This window comes from Anser brachyrhynchus (assembly GCF_964034855.1).
Source record: "Anser brachyrhynchus genome assembly, chromosome: 1".
NCBI lineage: Eukaryota > Metazoa > Chordata > Aves > Anseriformes > Anatidae > Anser > Anser brachyrhynchus.
Window position 1 is genome coordinate 75,607,027 of NC_137694.1, and position 20,490 is coordinate 75,627,516.

Genomic DNA, 20,490 nt, shown 5'->3' on the forward strand with positions numbered 1-20,490 from the left:
TATGATTTACTGTTAATGACCAGCTGCATGGTGAGTTATCCTTCTTAAAAAGCAATGCCTGGATCTGAAAACCACAACATAAAATTTCAGAAATAACCCCTTTCTGGGCTTTGTTCTAGTTGTTAAGCGAGCATCATGGAACCCCTGAGCGTGTTCAGGATTTTTCAGGGTGCAGGCAAGGAGTGGGGAGAAAAGTTCTAAAACCCGTGAATTGTGCCTATTGCTGTTTCTTTCCCTCAGTTTCACTTACTTTGGTTGTTTTAAGCTTCTTCTCATACTGGAGTCTTTCATTGTCCATCTCTCCCACTCTCAATCGCAATTCATTTATTTCCTGGATCAAATCCTGAGGGAAAAACAGAAACAAAAGCAAAAAAAAAAACAAAACAGTGAACAGAGTCATAGTTGACCAGGCACGCCTTGGTGGGACCATAAAAACTCAGCAGCAATAAAAGGAACTCTATACACACAAACACATCACCCAAATTCATAGTTAAGTCAAGGAATTCAGAACTTTCTGGATATTCAGGGACCTTATTTCTCAGTTTCTGCATTACTGCACTGAATACAATTGAGCAGAGGAAAACGAAAGAAATAAATTGAAGTTGTGTTACCTGAGCTTGGGATAAAGAAAGGACTCCTGCCCATCCAGCTACTCAACTGCCTTTTAAAAATATGAAGAGATTACAATGGGAATCCACATTTCTGTCACTCAAACAAGACCTTCCACACACTGAATAAAAGCACCATCACTTGTTTCTCTAAGCACCAAAGCACATTTGTTTAAGCATCAATGGTGCCACTATTGAACTTTGCAAGTTCAACCTGGTTTAGAAGAAACTCAGAGACACCACTGACTTGCACCTGAGCTCTTCAGGAGAACAGTTCAACCTCCTGGGCATCCTCCTGGAGAGACCTTCCAGGTCTGGATGTTCAACCCAAGTGCCAGCAGCACCACAGATCCCTTCCTGTATTAGTTAAATGAACCCGGAGTTAGAGTGCCTTGCACCTTGCTGGGACACATTCTCCAAACTTCCCCATCCTCCAGATCAAGAAATGGGATGTTAAGCAGCCAGCTCCAGACCTGTCAGAAGCCTGTGCGACGGCCAGGACAGTGTCCCCCCATATGAGACGAGGAACCACAGTTTATGGGGAAAATTATCTCCCTGTTCAGAAGGGGAGCACATTACCAGAAAGCTGCGGCTTTCACACAGCTTAAAGACGTCCAGCGAGCTTCTACTTCACATATAACTCACTGACCTTTAGTTTATGAACATACACCAGAAAACTGTTACATTTGCGTGCTTTACATTAAAAAAAAAAAAAAAAAAAGGCCTTTCCTGAGTAGCTACTATAATGCCCTATCACTAGGGAACGCACCGAAAGAGAAGATAAGCTCTTTGGGCACCCTAGAAAACAGAAGAGGACTCAAAACTGCAGCTTAATGGCTTTTACACTACCAAGATGGTGGTGTGGTACTTAGGTTTGCTTGTCGTCCTACACAGAAAGGCAAATCCTATCCATGTAAAGTGGTGCTGTACATTGAGCTAACATCTGCGAGCACCGGAACAAGCCAGAGGCTGACATTTGGAGAGTATTCATGGGTCCCTCATAACACCTGCCTTCCAGCTCCATTCCACATTTTCTCAGCTTGCAAACCCCTGGTTATCGTTTTATGTGCTTGATGAATCTGATGGCGACAGAGCAGCATCTGTATTTCTTTAGCAAGATCCAAGCTCAATTACCAGAACATGGAAAACACCGAACATTTTGATGATGGTAATAACTATTACTGCTGCTAATGTACAGCTCTGATTTGGATACACCTGCAATTCCTCACTGATTTTGCAGTGTGTGACCTTTACAAAGCACATCACTCTGAAGTATAACTACACATGGATGTCATTATTAATTGAACTTTTCTTCACCAATGCCAAGTATCAAGGACCTCTAACAAATTTACATCCGCAAGTCCAAGAGTTAGCTTTGAAGCTATGACAATGGATTTGTTTTGGGCTTTTGTCTCCTGCAGCCAGTCCTCCTCCTGTCTTTCCGCTGAAGTTGTTGCCTACATATTTATCACTTGAACTACATGTATTTTAAAACACCGGAGGAGAAGGAAACCAGTTATCAATATTCAAAAGGCTGCTATGAGGCAAAAATCAATGAAAAAAATTATTCTCCTTTTGTGAAAAAAGTTAGCGCAACCCATATTGATGGAAGTGTCAAGATGCACATAAAATATAACAGGAAACAGTATTATTACACAACCAAGAGTGTAAGATATTGGAATGGAAACCAAATTTCTCTGTTTAACCTGTTAAGGGCCTCATGTGTAATGGGTCCTTTACTGCTGGTAACTGGTCATCAAAAAGACAGTACAATTTGCTTAAGGGCTAGATAGAAATAAAGAGGAGACCTAACAGCATGCTTTGCACTAAAAGTATTTTCAATTACTCTCCTGCAATTGCAACAAGAGATGTCTCTCATGTCTTAAGTTATCTACAACACAGTAATTGTAAATCCCATTCTTTCTCAGCTTTGTGAGGCAGAGAAGCACATTAAACACAGACCAGGCTCCACAGAGAGATTCTCATCAGTACAGAAGAGGTGGGTCAGACCTTGTATAAATAAGCAGAGGAAAAAGAAAAGACCCTGAGAGCTCTGCCTCCCCTGCTACTGCATTACTTAAAAACACGGAAAATGGTAAAGAGCAATTAAATGGTCCTCTTCTGATACAGAGTCAGGTCCCTCCATGCAAACACCCAACAGCTCTTCCTTGCACAGATCCACTAATGGAGCTGATGAGGCTGGGACATACAAACCCCTATTTCCTAAAACCTTTTCCTTCCCTGCTTATATTACTTGTGCTCTTGATTGTAGGGCCAGAGAGGCACAAAAAAGCAATGACAACTTTAAGCTTTGAGGGTCAGAGGTTTCCTTATTGGTACTGGAAATGCAAACTACATTCATGGTTTTGCTCCACTGAGAAATTCATCTGCCCAAAGGAGCCTGGTGGTGTTTAAGTTACGAAGAATTCCCCACGAGTGAGCCAGTTTAACCTCTGGCTGCTGCTTCAAAGACCATGTCTGGTTATGGACTCCTCCCTAAATAAACTCCCTAGTATGATATTTTCTTACATAAACCCAGCCCAGCTCAGGCCACCCATGCTCCTTAAGGCAAATAATCCTGGTGTCTGCTGAGAAAGTGGAAAGACTGGAATGGTTTAAAGAACAGATCAATTATAAACCTCTATTAATTATACAATTAGCTTTGAAAAAGCTCTGTATTTGCGAGCATCTAGACAGGAAACTCCTAGAGCACAAAGGAAAAAAAGCTTACAGATCTAGTGAAGCATCATTTTAGAGAAAGAATGGTGAATATGAGAAACCAACCAAGCTAGAAGGGGAAGTTGCAATAAGACATAATTAAAAACTGGATAATACGAAGGTTTAGTATGAATGGTAACTCTGTAGGAGACAGCAGCTGCACAAAAGTTGGTTTCAGATGTCAACAATGTTAACATTTTTTTTCCTTTCCATGTTCTTTTCTCCAAATAAAAACAGAAGCAACATTAGCAATTTTTCTTTCCCAGTTTGGGTATGATTTTTTTGTTTTGAAAACAGCATGGAAATTCCATAACGTGTTTTAGGGTAGAATATTTAAAATATTTAATCAACTCTGCTGAAATAAACTGATTATTCTCTATAACTTTTTAGGAATATAATTAGATCAAGACTGAGTATAATATTGAGTACTTCTGAATAAATACGACCTCCAAAATACCGATCAGAGCTTTTACGTGAAATCTCATGTGGCTGAGACTCTTACATCTAATTACAGCTGAGATCTTACAGCCAAGTATTTTTCCACTGAACTAAATGGAAATTAGACATATTGTCCCTTTCAATATCTAGGCCTTTTGTAGCTATAAAGTGCTGAAACAACAATTTCCGTCACACTGAACTATACTGTTCTGGTTTTCAAAGGTATAGAAGAATGTTTTAGTAATAGTTCATTAGGCCTGGCATAAACTTCCAGCAAATAAATCTATATGGCCCTCAAATACAGTAATTACCTTTTAAACATAATTTAGGTTATCGTATTTTTATCAAAGACATAAAGCTTATTTCAAGGTATTTCAAACAGCAAGTTGTTCATAGCTACCACGCAGGTAAGCCTCTTGCACAGAGCTTGCAAATTTGCAGTGCATGTTGTGATCCCCACACCTTCTACAGAATCAGGACACCTTCACTGATTCACTCCACCTTTCACTCTGCCAATCTGCCTGGCATTGCAAGGCACCTGTGACATTGCAAGTCACTTGCCTGGACCACAAAATCAGCCACTTTTAAGCCAGTGCTGCGATCATCCTTCACATAAGATCTAGTATCACACTAGAGGAAAAGGTAATGGGATGTAATGGCTCAAAACAAATTTGAGCCATGGCTTGGCAGCAGCCTGATGTCCTACACTGCAGAAATGGACACCACCATCACTACATAAACAATCACCACCTTTCAAGTCCAAACATAATTTGAGTCACTGGTTTTCATCTGGTGTACTTCTTTGGGTTTGTGGATTACTTTAGACAGTAAGTATGTAAAAGCAAGCCTAACTTTTACTCTTCTGCTTGCAATAGAGGTGAAGGAATTGAACTTCATTGCCTAACATATAGGAATCTGAATGGGAGTTGAAAGTCCACTGACTGAAGTGGAAGTGTCAAGTGTTGTCTCCTGTGATGACATTATGGATTCTTCCGTTCTAGAAATGAATGACATTTGGAACATCCACAATATGAACATCAGATGTCTCAGATCATTTATGAACTCAGAACTGGAAATTTTCTTCTGCTTCCCAAGCAGACTCCAAGATATTTCTGACACAGGGTATGTCACCCTTGCAGTGAAGCACAACCTAATTCTTGGAGTTTTGGGAAAAAAAATGGGTTTGCCTACCTGCAGCCCCCTTCTGTGGAGCTGAAGTTTGAAGTGAGACTTCAAAAAGCCATCACAGAGCCACCTCATTCTCTCTTACTGAAACCTAAATGCCACCTGCCTAAAGGCTGATGGAAAGAATCAAAAACTGTTTTTGAAAATCTTTCTTTGTCAAACTAGAATTTACCAAAGCAAAGGGGACACTGTTTTTATTTTAAGAGAAAAATGTTTTAAACTTGAAGATGAATTCCTTCCTTGTCTGGAGAAAAAAAAAAAAAAAAAGAAAAGAAAAGAAAAGAAAAGGAACATTCCCAGATGTTTCCCAAATTTTCAGATAATGTGAAACCACACACATGACTTTCACAATTTATTCTGTTGGTTTTTACTCACCTCTGTGTCTCTGAATCTATCCTCATAGTCCAATCTATCCTTCTCTACAGATGTAAGTTTTAACTTCAGATTGGATATCTCTGCCATAAGATCCAGCTTCTGAGTTTCAAGGGATGTTCTGCTCAAAAGTTCCTGATTCAAAATAAAGAGGAACAAATCAGAATTATTCATCTGAAGAGGAAGAAATCATTAATTTATTTCTACAGCTAAAGGCCTCTTTCAGGGAACAAACCATCATACTCCTTGTACTCTCTGAAGCACTGGACACAGCAATTAACCGCCTGACAGACCCGGGCAGCTAGGATGCAGCTGAGATCATGGGGGCATTATCACAGGTTGGCTGTCAGGCTGAGAAAAAAGCTTGTCTGTCATCACAGTTGCCCTGGGCAGCAAGGAGCTTTGAGGGGAATCCACCCATCCTGCCAGAGGCTTTTATTCAAGTCTCTTTGAAGTTCAATGGGGAAATGCTCAAAGGAGAGCAGGACTGGATTCCTACAGTGTAAAGCAACACTGACATTACTAAGTACAAAGACTTTAAAGCAAATACAGTAGAAAATTATCACTTACCTAAGTGACATCAAGGGATACAACACCTTGAACACTGCTCTCATGGAAGCAAAATGCAGTTTATTAAGAGGGAACAAAGACAGCAAGACAGAAAAGTGACTGTGAAATACCTGCTGCAGCATCTCTTCCGTGGCATTCAGCTTCTCCCTGTGTTCCTCCAGACAGAACTCCAGATCCCGAATCTTTTCTCCCTGGGCCTCCACCTGATCCGTAAGCACACTTACCTGCACAGAGGAGATAAAGGGATGCATATAAGTACCTCACACCCATACAGTATGTGTCACCTGAAAAACTGTATGTGAGTAACAGCACCAGCTGGGCTACAGATGAAATGGGACCATGGGAGGAGATGGTGCAGAAGAGTTCTGCAGTGAGCACAGTGCACAGCAAACCTGATGGGAGGGCTTTCCTCTCACACTTAAGGGAATTTCAGCCAATCTTCTGGCAGACACTTTGCAATTCTGTATCTCCTCTCCTGACTTGTCCTACAAAGGGTGGCTGCTGCATTTTATGACAATTATGTCTTTGCCTGTTACTCCTGACTTAACAACCAAACAGCCAGTTATTCTGCTTTTCAAGTGATTGCACACAGTGTACGATAATGTACGGCTTCTTCTTTTCACGCCTCTTCTGAATAAAGGTTTTGTTTTAAACAGACTCTTTTGAGGAAATCTGCAGCACCATTGGGTAGCAAGACAAGCTGACTGGAGCAGAGCTTGATGCTACCATGGGCAGCCCTCAGGCCAGGTCCATGTCAGGAGACTGCAGCATGCCAGTGCAGTCAGAGGGGTGCCATGTAGTCCCAACTCTGATGGCAGGAGTAACCCAGCTGGTCAGGGTGCCCAGGGTTGAGCTTGGAGGAGATCCATGGTCCCAGCACAGTGCAGCCTGGCAGCAGGAGAGCAGAACCTCCAAGGAGCTGCTCGCCTCCTCCTGCCCATCGGCCAGTCCTGCAGCTCTTGTCACCTTGCATGAGAACAAGGCAAGACAAGACATGTCACCTGACACAAACAGCATGCAAACAGTTAAAAATAAAAGGTGATTTTACAGATACATATGAATGTAAGATGGTGGCTTTGCAGATCTGCTCAGCTAACAAGATTCAAAAAGAGATCAGATACAAAGAAAGTAAGGCATTTAGATTTTTACTGCAATCTAAATTCACACCTAAATCTGGGTTAACTCTCACGTATCAGCAAGCCCTCCATCCACTGTTCAAGACAATATAACTGGAAATAAATCCTCGGAGGTTTAATTGCATAATACAAAAAAGTGTTACAAGTGCAAGGGCAGAAAAAAATAATTTAGGTGATGACTCACTTGCAGAACAAGAGATTCCTTATCATTTTCTAGACGAGCCAGCCTTTCTTGATATACATCTCCACTCCCAGATATGTGTCCATTAGTCTGAAAAAGACAGCAAATTTATATTGTAAGCTATCTTATGATAAGTATCATTCTTCAGTACCGCTTTCAAATCATTCCATGCCAGAAACTAATCTAATACTGTAACCCTTAGCATTGCAATAAGGACATTTAAAATACAGTATTATGAGCCAGACATACCCCACTGGCAGGGTAAATTTAAGTTGAAAGGGTTATACTGATTACCATCATCCCAGGTTCCAACAACCATAGTTTTCCATGTAGTAAAATTCATCAGCTTCAAGTGACAGCCACAGATAATTTGCAATGCCAAACACTTAACAGTAACACTAACACAGAAAAGAATGATAAGCAACTATGTTGTAATAACGACCTTTAACCTTTTCTCATCTGTGGACCCTTACAATTTTCAAGTGGAACATTAATATATGGAGAGTTTAAGTCTGCTGTCAATATCCTTGTTTTTTGTAGTCTGTGGACTATCAAAGGTCTGTAAAGCCACAGGCTTCAAATCACTGAGCCACATAAAAATGTCTCAGAAGCCTTACTATTAATACTTTAATGGAATTTATCAAGACAAAATTATCTTTTGTTAACTCAAAACAAAATCAAAAACAATCAAACAACAAAATCAAAAAACAAAAAATTTTCTTCACTGAACTAGTAGGCAGAGAGCAAATCAAACTTTTTTTTTTTTTTAAGATGGCAAATAATCAGTAAAAACACAGAAGCTAAAAACTTATCACAATATTAACACAACCAAAATGTACACGGGTCTGAGTTTCAGCTCATGATTCTGCCTTTAAGAAGGACAACTTTTACATGTCAGTGTTATCAACACACTTAAAGAGTACTATTAGTCTGCTCTGTTAAAGAACAGATTTGAAGTATTTCCCAGTCCCCAAAGGGTTACAAATCAAATAAACCATCAACGGAGGATACATGACCACAGTTCAGAACAAGAGTTGTTCGGGAGCTTAAAGATGAGAAGGGAAGAACCTTCTGGTGACCCAGTTCTGGGGAATTCACTTACTGCACACTCAGAATTTGTTAACAAAATTCGTGCTCAGTGGTGTACCATGCGAAACTACACTTGCAGAGAGACAAATACCCTGAGACACTCACAAAATGAAAAGAAGAATCAACTTACAATCCACCAAATGTGCATTATGCTTCCTGCAAGTCAAATGATTTTTTTTTTAAACATGCAGTAAGAGACATCCTTTTATATCAGGCACATTTTACTTGGTATGGGTGAATGTCTGCACTCTAAACACATCTCTTTATAAAGCTGCCTGAGGCGAAGGAGAAACAAAAATACATGCTAATGCCATCAGAGTCCAGAGAAATCAGCAACTTTCTTCACAATAACTTCAATGCTCTTGAGCAGGGAGAAGGATTCTCCTTTATCCATATTCAAAGCAGTCTCAAAGTACTTTGTGCTGAATGCTATACTCAGATCAGGAAAGAAATTCTTGTTCCCATCATTGCATGAATCCCTTAGAGGAGTCTGAGAAGCTGTCCTGAAATCCATCGTGCTCAGCACTGAGACTCCCACAGACTTCAAGGGGCCTTGTTTTCCCTCTCAACATGTGATGAAGAGAAAACAGGCCAGGGACTGTGGTGCCCCAGTGAGGCTGCAGCACCAGCCTGCCAAGAGAGGCCACCTCAGCGTACGAGCAGCAGGCCTCAGGCTTCTGCTCCAAGTGTCCATTCCAAGCAGTTTGTCTCCCCGCATTGCGGAGCATGCATCAGGAGACCTCCTGGCAAAACCACCTTTTCTATGTTTTGTGTTTCAGTCTGGGTGGTGGGAAAAACTCCTTTGTTTGAAACTGGAAGAACAAAATGCTCACCAGCACCAGTTAAAGACTGGGTGCAAAGCAAACAGGAGGAGGCACAAAGCATCTGAGCTCACCTTAGCAATGTCCTCAGGAAACGAGGCTGTGTCAGGCAGCTTTTATATCACCGTGCAGCAGCAAACATGTCTCTCAAGCATCCATGTGTAACTTTCACAAGATGACCATAGCATCTCCCCTGAAATCCTGAGAGCTACAGCATACAAAGAAAGGATGTTCCCTAGTAATTTGTACCAATAACTCATAACATAATGATACTCTGTATCTGAATTATTTAGCAATAAACTACCGGTCTTTCTGACCATCCAGAAACTAAACCACAGCAGAAGTACTCTATGCTTCTTAGTTTTCCCTGTTTTTATCCTGACCTCTAACAGAATTTAGCTCATGCCATAGGATTTCCAATTGAGATCTTCAGTTTCGTAACAGTTCAAATTAAGATGAAACAAGTCAAAGAGCTTCCAAAATGAACTCACTAGCTGCTCAGCTAGGACATTATGCTTTAAATCCTGTGACTTCACTTGTATGCACATTAAAATTTTTTTTTTCCCTCATATTTTTGTTATTCTGTAGCTCTATTCCTCAGGTAAAGTCCTCCAGTATCTCTCAGGCTCTTACCAAGCCTCCACAAATACAGTATCTACATTTTGTAATACAAAACACATTTATCAACACAGCATGTGTCTCTGATGTCAGAAAGGGATATTCATTCCCCTTTACAAAAAGGCAGCTGATGTGCAAAGGTGCCCTCCGTCCTGCTGGGGCTCACACAAACATCCTCATCAGAGCGCAAGACTCAATTCCCTGCCTCCCAAACAACACACCAGTGCCCTAACCACTGAACCTCTTGCTACTTCTAGCCAGTGCAACCAGACACAAATTAACTAAAACCAAAGACTGTGTGAAAAGGTAAGCAAGCACTGGTTTCACATTACAATGAAAATGTCTTTACCATGCTGTGAAAACTGATGAGGTGTTAAAGCAGAATGTTAAGTCATTGGGCACAACATCTTGCTAAGACACCTTTGTTGTTAAACTCTGTTCACATTTCTCAAAAAAAAAAAAACTTTTTTGTTTAGCATGTTGTTCTTGGTTTTAAAATAGAAGCACTTGGAGTATTCAGGCCATAGCTGCACATTGCCAATAGAAATGCAGAAGAAATGATTAGAACTTTGAAGAGAACTGGAGTAAAGGCTATTCTCTCACAAAACCGAACACAAAGATGTCTTTACTGGCAGTCACCATAAGTATTTTGTAAAATCTGCTTAAAAACAGACCTCCTATAGTATAATGAAAACAGAAAGCATTGTGTACAACCCAACATCAGGTTGCTGTTTGTCTGAAATGTTGTAACTTCTCTGTAACACCTGCAATATCAGAGCACATTTGTAATATCAGAGCACATTTTAGCTATGAAGAGACAAAGTCACTGTCCTCAGTCACAGTAGAGGGAAAGATGAGAGTTGGAGAAATGACAACACAGAGCGGCCACAGTATCTGTTTCTCTGAGCAGCAGCCCTGGCACCTCCTGCGGCAGTGCAAAGATCAGGGACTGCTGGGCAATGGCCATGCAATGCATTCCTTCATCTCTCCTCTGCTCTGTCCTCTTTCCCAAAGGTACGAAGTTGATGCCTGGCACGATTTTACTCTCAGAGAGGACGGAAAGGAAGAGAGGAGATGAAATGCATCAAAAGAAGAATGGGGTAATGACGACAGAAGGCAAGGCTGGAGATAAATGGAGAGGGAAGATGCCCAAACCCTGGATATGGGAAAGCAGCACATTACAAGATGGGGTGGACAGAGCCCCTAACATGGAGGAAAGGGCTGCTGGGAAGTCTGAGAGATGGAGAAACACCAGGAGGGCTGGAGAGTGCAAGACCTGGTAGTTTCTCCCCATGCAGAGACGAGCAGCCTCCCCTGGGACAGAGCCCAGCAACTATTTCACCAGGCACAGCAATGGCTCTGCTTAAAAAATACGAAGAAAAGAAAAGCAATTATCTGATTCAACAGCAACTGCAAGAGTATTTGGAGCATCTGGTAGTTCTGGACTAAATTCGTATCAGAGTCAATACTGGATTAACATAGTTTACAAGCTGTGTAAGACAAGCTTTTCCATTTTCCAAAGAAGGCTCTTTTTTTATCAGGAAAATTTATCTTCAGTTAAGCATTCACACTTTGCATGTGTTTTCAATTTAGGGATTATTTGCAAAACACTGGGTAGGAAGAGAATGCAGGCTTACCAGTACCAATCTTAATCCTAGAAACAAAAGAGCAGTTGTCACGATGCCACCGAGGCTTCTCAGAAGTTTGAGGTTAAGCATTTGCTTAAAATGCCTTATAAAATCAGACCCAGTGCACTTAAAACTCTGCAAGATCAATCCATTGCTAATCTGCTAAACACATGTGCAAGCTTTGTCTGTAGTCATGTAAGCGTAAAAATCCACACTGCTCTAGAGAGAATTATTCCTGTAATAAATAGATGCATCACAAAACTTTCACAGCTTCCCTGCCCTCAGTCTTTAATCCATTTTCCCTAGAAACAAGTTAACAATCCAAACCACAGGAAAGTTTCTAATAGCTGCTATTTTAAACTTCCAAGAGAAAAAAGAATCGCTTTCCTTTCAATTGCTGAATTCTCCTTTCAAAAATAAAACTCATTTTTAGCCTACTAGAGCTGATACCATTATTATCCTTCATTTTCTCTTCTGCTTTTGAGACAAATAAGCAGAATAAATCACACTGTTCTTGCTGAAGTTGTGAGCTGATTTGTATAAAAGGCATGGCCACTCCACAGCATTATTTTCTTGTACAGCAGATTACGGTGTTCTGACCACTACAGCCCAGTCAACAGTTGGCCAAGTGGGCTTTCCCTGACATCTCTTTCCTGACCATCTGGAGTTAAATTAGAGCTCATCAACATGCTTAAATTGTTCAGATTGTTATAATACACATTACCTACACAGCTACCATTGCTTTGTCTGTTTTCTCAGTTTTAGGGAGTCCCTTGGAAGGGGGCTCCCTTGGTTTCAGCTCCAGAATCTCCCAGTTTTCCAAGCAAAGCATTCACCACTCCGTCCCCATAATACAGAGCCATGACAGCTTTACTCTTCCTAAGTATCAATTCCATCCCAAATTCACACTGGTCAAATCCATCTGAACATGATCCAAGTTGGTGTTTAACCAGTTTGCGTGGAAGCCCACCGCTACCCTCCCAAACGTGCATCTCATGCCTCCTCACTGATTTTTCAGCCTGTTCCAAATGGTGCAGCAGCAGGCATGCAGACCAGCTGCTAAGCCTTTCCTAAAGTTTACAGATTAGCTCCTCCCTACAGAAAGAGCAGAGAGAAAAAAAAAAAAACCACTCAAACCCTCCACATTATCTTTTAGAGGCTCCCCTAAAATAAAAGTGAATCCTGAAAGAAAACCAGCTTAAGACAGACCTTCACTCTGAAGAATTTACCTGAAACATTTTCTAAATATAAAGAGTACAGCTGTTGAACAGGGAAGATGCAACCGTTTCAAGATAATCAGTTTCTTCAACAGCAGCTCATCTGGTATCTTGTACAAGAGAAAGATGAAGTGCTTTCGTCCAATTCCCTCACAGCGCTGCCCAGCTACAGCTTGTCACTCGGAGCAAAGCAAGAGCCAGAACAGAGATACCCTACCTTATTTAGCCAGACGCAGTGCCCGTGAATGTCCCAGCTATACTCCATGCTGCTTGCAGCTATCTTCATGCACGTAAGGATGCGAGTGACCGTGGAAGGCAGCCTAGGCGGGGAGCAGCAGCCCCGGCACTGCGGGAGTCCGCTGCACCAAGTGGTGCCGTCAGGGCTCCTCCGAACCGTGATGGAGAGGTTAAACGAGGGCAGGTCTTCTCTTCTCACCAAGGATGGAGGAGAAGGTGGCACCGGGGTGGGAGATGTGGAAGCGGAGCGCGGCACAGCAGCAGCGCTCCTCAGGCGGAGCGAGCAGCTTCTCTGGGAATTAACACATCAAAGCCCGGGAAGCTCAACCCTTCGTCTTGCAACCAGAGCCTGCCCAGCTCCACCACGCTGGCAGGGACCACCTGCCTGTGGGATAAACAGGAGGGAGTTTGCTTTTCTTAATAGGTTGTTAATTGGAGAAGCTGGAAGAACACGTGTAATTCACACAGGTGCCAAGGAAAAGAGGAAGGAAAAAGTTGACTAAATGGTCCCAGATCTCACCAGTGCCTTGTCTCAATTTATGTTGTACTTCAGAACACATAAAATGCCACAGTAACGACCAACATTCATCTCAGCGTTTCAGTTCCAATTTAACCAGTATCATCATCAGCATAACAAATCCTTACTATTTTTGACCACAGAGCCTAGCTCGCTGAGTCCCATGATTATCTAAAAAAGCACAGCTTTTATTATGAAGAAGAAACATTTACAACTAATGTTGACAGATAAAAACAAAAAAAAAATCTCAAAAACATGATGCTGAATAATCCAGAAGAAAAAAAAGAAGAGCAGAAGGGGCACAGAACCCACACTTTTTAAGCCAGAGGGATGCATTTTGGATTCCGAATCATGATTTTTGAATGCTCTGCCATCAGGGCTGCCCTGTGCTCCACTGCAGGACCACCCAGGTTGTTCTCACTGTTGATAAACTCATCTGCAATGCATGAATACGCCAAGCCAAGATGTGCTGTTAATGAACTCGTATCACCTTCAAATATTAAAAACACAGCAGTCTGGATGATCACTTTTAGCAAGAAGCAGGGTCCTGCATTTCAATTAGCTCTCTCACGAACAAAAAGTATTACTGGGAGGCTGTTTGTAGTGGCAGACTGAGAGAATATCACAGGACTCCTTTCATATGGTAACTAGAGGAGAGATCTCAAACAGGTGTTTGGTTGTAAAACTTGTGTGCCACACATTACCATAAGGACCTTTTGATAGCTGAAGTCAACATAAGCACAAGCTGAGCCAAATGAATGTACTATATGCCCACACTAAGACAACAAAACAACAAACTCTGGTTTGAAGACAACATTTTTTTCCATGAATAAAAAATATGAGATGACTTCTGGCTAACCAAACTGCTTCCACAACTTGGGAATTGCTTTGTCTTCCAAATAGGCTAATGTATCTCTGGAAGATTACAAGCTATGTTTATCCAGACAGGAAAACTCCTCTCAGAAACGTAATACCCCCTTGTATTAACTCTCATTACTCCTTGCCACTCTTGGGAAGAATTAACTCATTGAAAAAGTGTTAAAATCTGAGGCTGGTCTGTCAGAGGACACTCTGGATTACACAAGACACTAGGGAACCACAGCTCACACTATCATCTTCAGATGAGCTGAAAACATTCTTTGAGAAATCTTTGAAGGCCGTTAAGTGTCTTTTATTTTAATGCTCTCATATTCAACTTAGAATGCTACAGAAAGTCACTTCTGAAGCTAAAACCACAATTGCACTTGTTGCTATGGATTGTGGTGAATTTTAAAGAAAAAGTATTATCCCAGCTCTGCAGTTCAAGGAGCACTTAATTTAAAGAGGAGATGGCACACCCTATGAACTCTAACAGGACATATATAAATGTTCAGATGAGGAGCTTGAAGAAGCTGGCTGTTAGGTTTGGGAAGGGACTGTCCATCCGCACATAACCCTTTACTCTCCTTTTTAACAAGACCCAGTTGGTTTCTTCTTTCTGAGAAGGTTGTTTCATAAGTAGTATTAAAAAAAAAGTCAAGAAAAACAACAACCAGAAATAAAAATGTCTCTTGTTTATTTAATCTGAAGAGAAAGTGGAGCAACATTCATGACTAGAAGCAAGATTTTTGAGAATTATTCTTCAAGAGATGGATCTGTCAACTTCTAGTTGCTGGAACTTTCAGCAACCCCAAAACAATGGGGTTGCCTTGGTCTTGCAAAAGGCAGAATTTCAATTAAGATAGTCTTGTTACTGGTAATGACATTACAGATTACTCACATATCTACATTCAAACCAGAAGCTTCACATCCAGAGTACAGCACATGTTTTATTAAAGCACACATCATAATGTATTATGCATTTCTGTTGATCAGAAGAAATCTGAAAAGCCCCAAGACTTTGCAATAGTTGTGAGATCTGGCTACGGATTTCACAGCTGGTCCCCAGAGAAAGCACACAGTCCCAACACTTCAGACCTTAGAAAAGGCTTCAGTCCCTTTCCAGACTTTGAGCAAATGGCCTAATTTCTAGTTTTAATCACAGCATTCATCTGCCATCCATTTGCACATAGAGACGTGTGCATGGTGTCCTGGTTCCAGTTAGGACAGAGTTAATTTTTCCTCCTAGTAGCTGGTAGGGTGCTATGTTTTGGATTAGGATGAGAAGAGCGCTGATAACATGCTGATGTTTTAATTGTTGCAGAGCAGTGTTTACACCAGGCCAAGGACTTTTCGGCTTCTCGCTCTGTCCTGCCAGCGAGCAGGCTAGGGGTGCAGCAGGAGCTGGGAGGGGACAGACCCAGGACAGCTGACCCAAACTGGCCAAAGGGGTATTCCATACCATCTGACGTCATGCTAAACAACATATAGGGGTGGCTGGCCGGGGTGGGGGGCCGGCTGCTCGGGGATAGGCTGGGCATCGGTCAGTGGGTGGTGAGCAATTGCATTGTGCATCACTTGTTTCTTACACATTATTATTATTAATACTATTATCATTATCACTATTATTATTATTATTGTTATTATTATATTCCTGTCTTAATAAACTGTCTTTATCTCAACTCACCGGCTTCACTTTCCCGTTTCTCTCCCCCATCCCAGAGAGGGAGGGGGTAGGGTGAGCGAACAGCTGTGTGGTGTTTAGCTGCCAGCCAGGTTAAACCACAGCACATGGTTTCGGCAACACAAAGATATTTTTTTAGCTGTAGATGGACAACTGGAAATGTTGCAGTTACACCAGCTTATCTGTGCAAGACAAAGCTGCATTTGCAACTTCTCTGAAACTCCTCAGTGGGAACCATCTGATCACTCCTTATGGAAACGCTCTGCCAGATGTCCAGGCACTGTACGTGTGCTCTGGTGTCACGTGGTCATCTGGCATTCACCATTTAAAAAAAGCAGGATAAGGCACTTTAACTCTTTACTGCTTTTTGAGTGCTTGCACAGACTTCTCTAATAACTGTCATGCACACTGTGAGGAGCAGAAATCGGTCACTAAGTGGCACAGGGACACAAGGCAGCCCATTCAGACACGGTGAAATTGAATCCTCTGCCCTATTTTACAGAAGTGAGCAACTCTGGGAGACTGCTGCCGGACCCTTTTCCCAACTAGGGCATCAGCGGTTTCCCTTTGGAGGCCAGGAGAGGATTTTTCTCTTGTGACACACTGTTTGGCAGTAGCAAACACTATTTTTGTTTTCCTCTGAGACAGAGGAGACTTGGTTACGGCTTCAGCTGGGACATAACGCACCAGTTCTAGTGGATTTGAATAGCCTGGTGGATGCAACTTCATGCGTGGAGGATTAAACCAATTCACACAAGGGAGGTGTTTTCCTGTCCACCATAAGGATCGGCATCATTGCAGAAAGCCTTCCTGTAAATCATCAGGGCACTTCACCTAAAACCTGCCCTACTCATATAGGGACCGGTGACACTGGTGGCATCTGTAAATCCCCCACTCTTCACCTGCAGCACAGTACAAAGCCTAACTTCCAGTCTTTCCTACTAGGAGTTATAAGGAGGCCAGAGAGTATGGGGGAATAATTTGAGGCAGTCTGAGGAGAAACATGTATGGAATAGCTATCTCTGCTATCTTTTGCAGAATCGTTTTCAGTGCTCAGGTGGCACTAAGCTGAACAGCACAACAGAGCCCTTTCTCTTCCAGATTCAGCTCACTGCTACAATGAAAACCATCGCTGCCTCATTGCTACATGGCGATCCATGTCAAAGGGGTCTGAAGGATACTATTCCAGCTCCTAACAGCCAGGCATTCCTAAATCACACATTTGCTGCCCCACAGGGCAATGACTGACCTTCACCTCACTAAGCTCAGCAGACACTGCAGCCTCAAGCCAGGCTGTTGGGCTCCTTTACTCTAGAATAACGTGGTAGATCAGCATTGCTCAGTGTAGACTACCAATAACTATGCACCCCATGGGAAGAAGTTAATTTTCCAAGGCTGCTTATGTGGCATACGAGCACTTATTTTTCAAGGCCATACTTGCATGAAAGCTGTTAAGTCCTTCGATTTTTGCTCCACACAGAGCAGAGACTAGTTACAGCGACGTTCACTGCTGTATGTTACAGGGTAAGGAAACGCTGATGCTAGCAAGATCTTTGCATTTTTTAAGGATCTGATTTGAATGTCATTCCTGTCTCCTCCTGATCTTAATGTTTACTGCCACACCAACAGCAGGGGTGAGATCTAAGTCGCATGGGAGTCAGTGGAAAAGCTCCCATGTGTTTCACTAAGTTTAAGGCGTTTTCAGATGAGTAGTTCAGAGCAAAATAAAAATTATTTAAAAAAAAAGAAAACACCAACAAACAGAGCACTCTCCCCTCAAACCCTGCCATAAGAGCTGCACAAGCAAGCCAAGCCATGTTAACCCAGGTCCCCACTTCTTCCCAGGGCGCTGTGCCCAGCCTGTGTGCCGCTAGATGGCACGTCAGGTCACGCCAAGCCAACTGCAGCCTGACACCTGGTAGTGCTCCTAGGGCGCAGGTTTTGCAGCAACAGTGCTGGCAGGGCACTGGGGCCCCTCACAGAAGCAGTGTGCTGGGCTGTGGTGTTGCATGCTGTAGCTGAACACCAAGATGAAACTGTTTATCAAGAGAAAAATGCATCCTGTAGTATCAGCTGTAGCTCCACGGTGACCAAACCCTTTCTGAGGGGAGGTGTGATGTCCACAGGACGGGACCAGGTGACGGGTGGCTTCTCATCCTGATAGCCACTGGCTGTAGCAATGCATTGGGTGCAACATGGAGCCACCACGGTATGCCTGTCCAGTGTCAGACCTGTGTTCAACAGACCTGGCAACCCTCATTTCAGCAGTATGGCATCACCTTGGCCAACACCTTGGTGTGTCAGAGGAGGGGACGGACCAGGACACTGCCATAGACAGGTTTGGCAATATCTGCAGAAGCACACAACTTCAGCTGTTGTAACAGCCACAGACTGACTTAAACCCTGAAATACAGCCTACAGAAATAAACCTTGATTTCCCATTAGAGCTTCACTGAAATTTGTGCACACACAGGCCTCCACAGCAAGGCAAAGTGCCACAAACCACGAGCACAAGGTCTCCTCGTTGGCCCTGTAAAGAAGCCACCAATCATAGGGCACCCGAAGGCCACACCAGTGGGTGCTTCAAAAATGCTGCCATATAACTCACCTCCTGATAAATACAACATTTTATTTCCCAGTGTAGTCTTCAGTAGCCTCCACTTTTGAATAATATTTGATTTTTGGAAAAAACAAGGCTTGGGGAAAGAACACCCTTATCAGGTATCTTTAAAACAGGGATAACAGAAACTAGTAGATCCACAAACAGAACCTTGAAACCAAACCATATTTCAATTTTAAAGGGATGCTGAGCATATACACCACTCAATCTGTTATAAACCAGGTAAGGAAGTCCAATGGCAACCATAAAAAAATACGCTGCTAAATATGCTTTTTAGTGAGAAGTTCATATTGAGAACTTTCTTTTTCCATTTAGGTGTCTGACTCCTACAAAAATGTCTTTCCCCAACCCTCTGAGTTGGAACTCCAGTTATTGAAAAACTTCTGCTCACTAAAATGAGGCACAGTATACATCAAAGAAAGTGAAGGCCAACCTGTTGCACAAAGTATTTAGGCAACAGCTCTTCTGAGACCCCACAGCAGCATCTCCAAATAAAACTCTGTACCTTTGGTTCTTTGAAACCAACCTTAAAGGTTTCAAAGGCCCTGCATAAAACACAGGTGAAACAAGGCAAGACCATACCATTTGACTTTGGAGCCATTCAATCAGAACCTCTGCCGTCGAGTCCGGGACCTGGCAGCGCAGCCCCTCTCTCTCGTCTGCTTCCATCATCTCCAGCAAGCCCCGCAAGTCCTCCACCAGGTGCAGTGCCCGCAGGCCCCCCATGAAGGGGGAAGTGGGGGACTGGCAGTCAAAAATGCCATTGGAGTATTCCAGCGCCTTTGAACCTGCATTGAACAAAACCACAGGGAGTAAGGCACAGGGCAAGCAGGTAGGACAGGCAGCCACAGGAGACGGGCAGCAAGGATTAGAAATGTCATGTGGCGTTTGCTACTGGTGCGAATTGATCTCAACCAATCTTGGCACTGGTGCTGCATCCTGCCCCCTCCCTCCCCACACAGCACCCTACAATAGGGTAAGCCCTTGCTGACGTATGTTTGGAATTCCACCACCTCTGGCAGTTTTAGTGGACAGGAGGTGGGCTGATCTGACAGAAAATGCATGTGCCGTAACAGCACCTAAGAGGTTGTGGCATGGGCTGGGCTCCCACTCCCAAGGATACATTGGAGGCTGAAACTACTGTGGAGGGAACAGGCTCATGCAGTAATGCTTTGAGTCACCCTTTGGGGATTGCATGACCCAAGTCAGACACCAATGATTTCCAGAGGAAATAATGCTCAGCACTTTTCATGCAGAAATATGTTACTCTGCTCCAATGCACTGTTTTTTAATTTATTTTTTTAAGAACATAGAGATATATGGAGAAAAACAAAAAGCCTAAATCACTTCTACAATGCAAAAATAAATTAAATTAAAGCCCAACAGTTTGACATGGTAGCACTGACACCTGCATGTTAATAAAGAAAAAAAACTCTTATTTGCATAAACTCACAGTATTTATGTTTGACCTATATTAAAAGTTGCTATACGTTAAGTAAGGAAGGAAACTACAAATTCAGGATTAAGGCTGATTTCAATCAACCCAGCTAATTCCAACTAGAATTTCACCATGCTGATTTGTGACCTTAATACTGTAATGCCTCAGCACAATGAGACATCTTTATGACAGAGCATCAGCTTTTGTGCTGTCAACTTTTGGAAACTACAGAGCTATGCCATACATGCCCTGCCATGAACCTTCATTCATCTCATCTGGGAAGCCAAAAAAAAATAAAAATGCAGGCATAATTCCCTTGGAAAAAAAAATGAAGAGAAAAATCCCCACAAAAGCATAAGACATGTTCAGAGACATGGTTAAAGCCTGTGGTGACTTAAACATCCCAATATCACATTTTATTTTTGTTTTAAACCTCATCCTGCTATAACCAACTTAGGCTCTTGGAAACACAGATGCATGATCTGATCCAAGCACCAGTATCTACTTATGGAAATTTCTGAAGTCACAGCTTATATGTATTTTTAGAGATCATTA

The 20,490-nt window shown here is 42.4% G+C and overlaps 1 protein-coding gene across 38 annotated transcripts in view; it reads right to left on the bottom strand.

The window, feature by feature from the left end:
• Window positions 1-20,490, bottom strand: part of PPFIBP1 (PPFIA binding protein 1) — a 110,973-nt gene that overhangs the window by 32,992 nt on the left and 57,491 nt on the right. For 34 of the 38 annotated variants that reach the window (XM_080581993.1, XM_080582025.1, XM_080582004.1 and 31 more), the window contains 5 exons: window positions 19,080-19,285; window positions 7,212-7,298; window positions 6,002-6,115; window positions 5,325-5,456; window positions 251-343 (listed from right to left, as the gene is read on the bottom strand). In XM_080581993.1, the coding sequence (XP_080438119.1) occupies window positions 251-343; window positions 5,325-5,456; window positions 6,002-6,115; window positions 7,212-7,298; window positions 19,080-19,285 (632 nt within the window). Of the gene's footprint in view, window positions 1-250; window positions 344-5,324; window positions 5,457-6,001; window positions 6,116-7,211; window positions 7,299-9,192; window positions 9,341-12,798; window positions 13,204-19,079; window positions 19,286-20,490 lie in introns of those variants that run through there. The other 4 variants (XM_080582016.1, XM_080582017.1, XM_080582018.1 and 1 more) reach the window with 2 other exon arrangements.